At 56.4% G+C, this 3,304-nt stretch overlaps 2 protein-coding genes across 2 annotated transcripts; one reads left to right on the top strand and one right to left on the bottom strand.

Moving 5' to 3' along the window:
* Positions 1-34: 34 nt before the first annotated feature.
* Positions 35-619, bottom strand: GNI_094470 (hypothetical protein; the record flags this gene model as incomplete). Its single annotated transcript, XM_011132651.1, has 1 exon — positions 35-619. One exon carries the CDS (start codon positions 617-619, stop codon positions 35-37), a length of 585 nt encoding a protein of 194 aa, XP_011130953.1.
* A 1,968-nt stretch (positions 620-2,587) lies between these two features.
* Positions 2,588-3,240, top strand: GNI_094460 (RNA-directed DNA polymerase; the record flags this gene model as incomplete). The annotated part of the gene is made up of 1 exon (XM_011132650.1): positions 2,588-3,240. A coding segment is annotated over one exon (653 nt), but the record flags the coding sequence as incomplete, so codon positions are not given.
* Between the last annotated feature and the right edge of the window lie 64 nt (positions 3,241-3,304).

Genomic DNA, 3,304 nt, shown 5'->3' with positions numbered 1-3,304 from the left:
CACCGATTCCGGGCCCATCGCCTCCGGACCCTACTCAGGCCGTACTCAACATCAACAATGTCGAATATGTGACGGCGGGGGGGGCTTCTGGTATCAGCGCCAGCCACTCCTCTGGTGCAGAGCCGCGGAGACGCTCCAGCTCATCAGGTGTGAGATGTCTGTAGCTTGTGACGGTCAGCGGTTCCTTCTCTTCCAGTGACCAATTACCGGAGCTACCTACCTTCTTCATTGCCTTCCGCACCTCCGACATTCCCCGACTGACGCTCTCACGACAAACCTGATCGGAAACGTGGGAGAACTCGTCGTCTGGGTCCACGAACTCGAGATAGTCTTTGAGGTCACGCATTGCCAGTGTTTCGCCCATAGTATTACTCTCGCCAAGCGGAGTCCACATGAAAATTCTTGAACACTGCTCGAACCAGTCGAATCTTTTCTCTTCGTCCAAGAGGGCGCTCTTCTTACTGAACCCCCCTTTCTCGACTGCTTCAATCAACTTCTTCATTGCTTTCTTTTGTGCCGCAACCACGAATTGAACCTTCGCCTCTTCTGTTCGATCAGATAACGACAACAACATAACCTGACAGCCTCTAATTGGCGGTTGCATCCCGCTGGCGTTCATTAGCCACGCCAAGAGCCCCTGTCTTCCCACATTGATTGTTGCGTGACACGATCCCGCTTTCATTGTCCACAATTTTATTCAACCCGGCTTTTACCGCGCAGTTTTAAGACAGAAACATGTAGCGCTGTCCTGGTAGGAAAGATGATGTGGCCCGCTCGGGAGGAGGGTTCGTTCTCTTGCTTGCGGCATTGATGCGAGGCCGAGTCTGCCGCGGCTTGTAGCAGCTTCGTCCGCACACTGTACCGAGCGTCCATCGGAAGGCAGGCCGGCCTCACACCCTCGGAATCCCCTGTCATGGTCACGCTGAGGAAGTGCTTGGTACAATTGTCGTCCCCCATTGGCGTCGTAGCGTAATCTTGGTCGTAGTAAATTCCTATCTAGTCACTCAAGTGGTATTCAGTGACGACTCCAAAAAGGCGTCAATTATACCGTGGGGTACACGCAGGTCATTGTATGAATGGGTCCGAAGGTGAGGGTGGTGTGCCATAACAAGTATAGTCTTCTGCCTTCATTCAAAAGAGCGGGACCGGTACTGCTTTAGCCTCCCTTATACCGCTCCTTTGTTGTTCGACGGCTCGCAGTCCGCGGGGCACGTGCCTCTGACTGACAATCCTCGCCGCTCAAGCGAAGCTCTCTTCTTTCTGGAACACCGAATCCCACCATGTCCCGCAGACTACGCCCGGCACCACTGCAGGCCGCGTGTGCGCACGTGTGTGTGCCCAATAAAGTCAAATAAACACCCTCCATGCGTGCGTCAAATCCCACGATTCAACCGTGGGCAAGGTCGGCCTCCAGTTGTTATATCTCGCCCGCTGAAGCTTTTTGTCGAATAGGGGGGGTCAGAAACCGTGGCAACGCAAGTTAGCAGAATTAACACCGAGGGCTCTTTATACGACGCTGGCAGCACCACGCCAGCACCGGACCAGTGCGACACAACAATGGCGACAGCTACTGGATTGGTCGCCGCTGACGTGGGGTATGCATATATGGGGAGCTTTCCGGAGTCGACACGCGAGCTTAACTCGCGCGAGCTGCAGGCCTGGGAAGATAAGCCAGCGAAGTGCCGCCTCCCACCGTTCACCGCCGTCACCGAAGAGGAATTTGAACAGTGGGCGGATGACGTGGCGACTGCCGTCGGCGAGCAGTACCACTACATCCACGACGAGACGCTAGTGGCTAGACCGCGCCTGGATGCCAGCCACCGTCAGAGCGCGTTTGAATGGGTGTAGGAGAGGCCCCGGGGTGGCGGTAGAGAGGTTTCTGTCCGACGTAGCTAGGTCACTGTACCCGGCTCACGAGAGTGCTGACAAGAAAAAGAAGGGCCAGCCGCCGGGAGAGGACGTCGGCATGCCAGTGGCCGCAGTCGAGAAGGCAGTGCAGAGTGAGGGTCCAGGGGGGCGAAATGTCGGCATGAGCCGACAGAGGACATGGCGCTGGAGCCACGAGTCGCGGGAACCGTGACTGGAGGATCGAGTAACGGTCGAAATTTTCGGTAAGGGCCCTCGTGAAGGGGGCCGAGATTGAGCTCCAGCAGGATGCAGGCACAGAGGTAAGCCTGCTGAGGAGAAAGGATTGCAGTCGCGCCGGCGTAAGAGTGTCGCAGCGCCGACAGCGAGTAAGCTCAGTGTTGGGTTCAGGGTCACTACCCGTGACTGAGCCAGTACCGATAACAGTGCACGGCGAGACGGACGAAGTAGAATTCGCGGTGCATGACCAACCATCGGTCCCGAACCTCATGCGGAGGGTGGAGTTGGAACGGCTTGGTTTGGTTGAGAGAACTCCGGGAAGGCGTTGGTCCTGGCGGCACAGAGAGGCGCGGTTGATGAGATACGGCTTGCCACCAGTAGTAGAGGAGCAGTCGGCGGATCCCTTCTAGAGGCAGCGGCAGGTGTTCGTGGAGGACACGGGACACCTGGACAAGAGCCTGAGGGACGGGCTGTGGAATCTGTTGGTCCCATACAGAGACGTATGGGAGTACCCAAAGGTGGCGCGCGTGAAGTACGAGGCGCGTTTCGAGGCAAGCGGCAAGCCTATAAAGCGAGGTTCAGACATCTCGAGCTTGAGTTGCGGGCCGAGTTGGAGAAGCAAATGGAGAAGCAGCTGAAGCTCGGAGTCATCCGTCCTTCGAAAACCGAGTGGGCCGCCACGCCGCACTTCGTGAAGAAGAAGACGGGCGAGTGGAGGTGCGTTTTGGATTACCGGAGGGTGAACCAAAGCATGACTACCGACTCGTATCCGCTGCCCCGAATATGGGACCACTTAAGAACCACAGCAAACCATCAGCACTTCACGACTCTCGATATGAACTCGGGATTCTGGAATGTGCCGATAGCGGAGGAGAGCAAGCGCCTCACCGCGTTCATCACACCGTTTGGGCTGTTCGAGTTCATTGTCATCCCCTTCGGGATTAAGAACTCGCCGGCGGAGTTCCAGCGCGCGATGGACATTTGTTTGAGGAGGTGTTGGACCACCGCACTCTGTGTTACATTGATGATATCATCATGGAAGACGGACACGGTGCCGGAAATGATGCAGCGGTTGGAGAAGGTCTTGCGACTGCGCGGAGAGAGAGGCTTCTACCTCAGGCTAGATAAGAGCGAGTGGCTTAAGACCGAAGTAAAGTACCTCGGTCACAAGATTGTGCGGCAAGGGATAGCACCAGGAGAGGAAGATAGGCAACGTTCT

This window comes from Gregarina niphandrodes, assembly GCF_000223845.1.
Source record: "Gregarina niphandrodes unplaced genomic scaffold scaffold00019, whole genome shotgun sequence".
NCBI classification, from domain to species: domain Eukaryota; phylum Apicomplexa; class Conoidasida; order Eugregarinorida; family Gregarinidae; genus Gregarina; species Gregarina niphandrodes.
The sequence above is the reverse complement of the archived record's forward strand: the minus strand, read 5'-3'. Positions and strand labels throughout refer to the sequence as shown.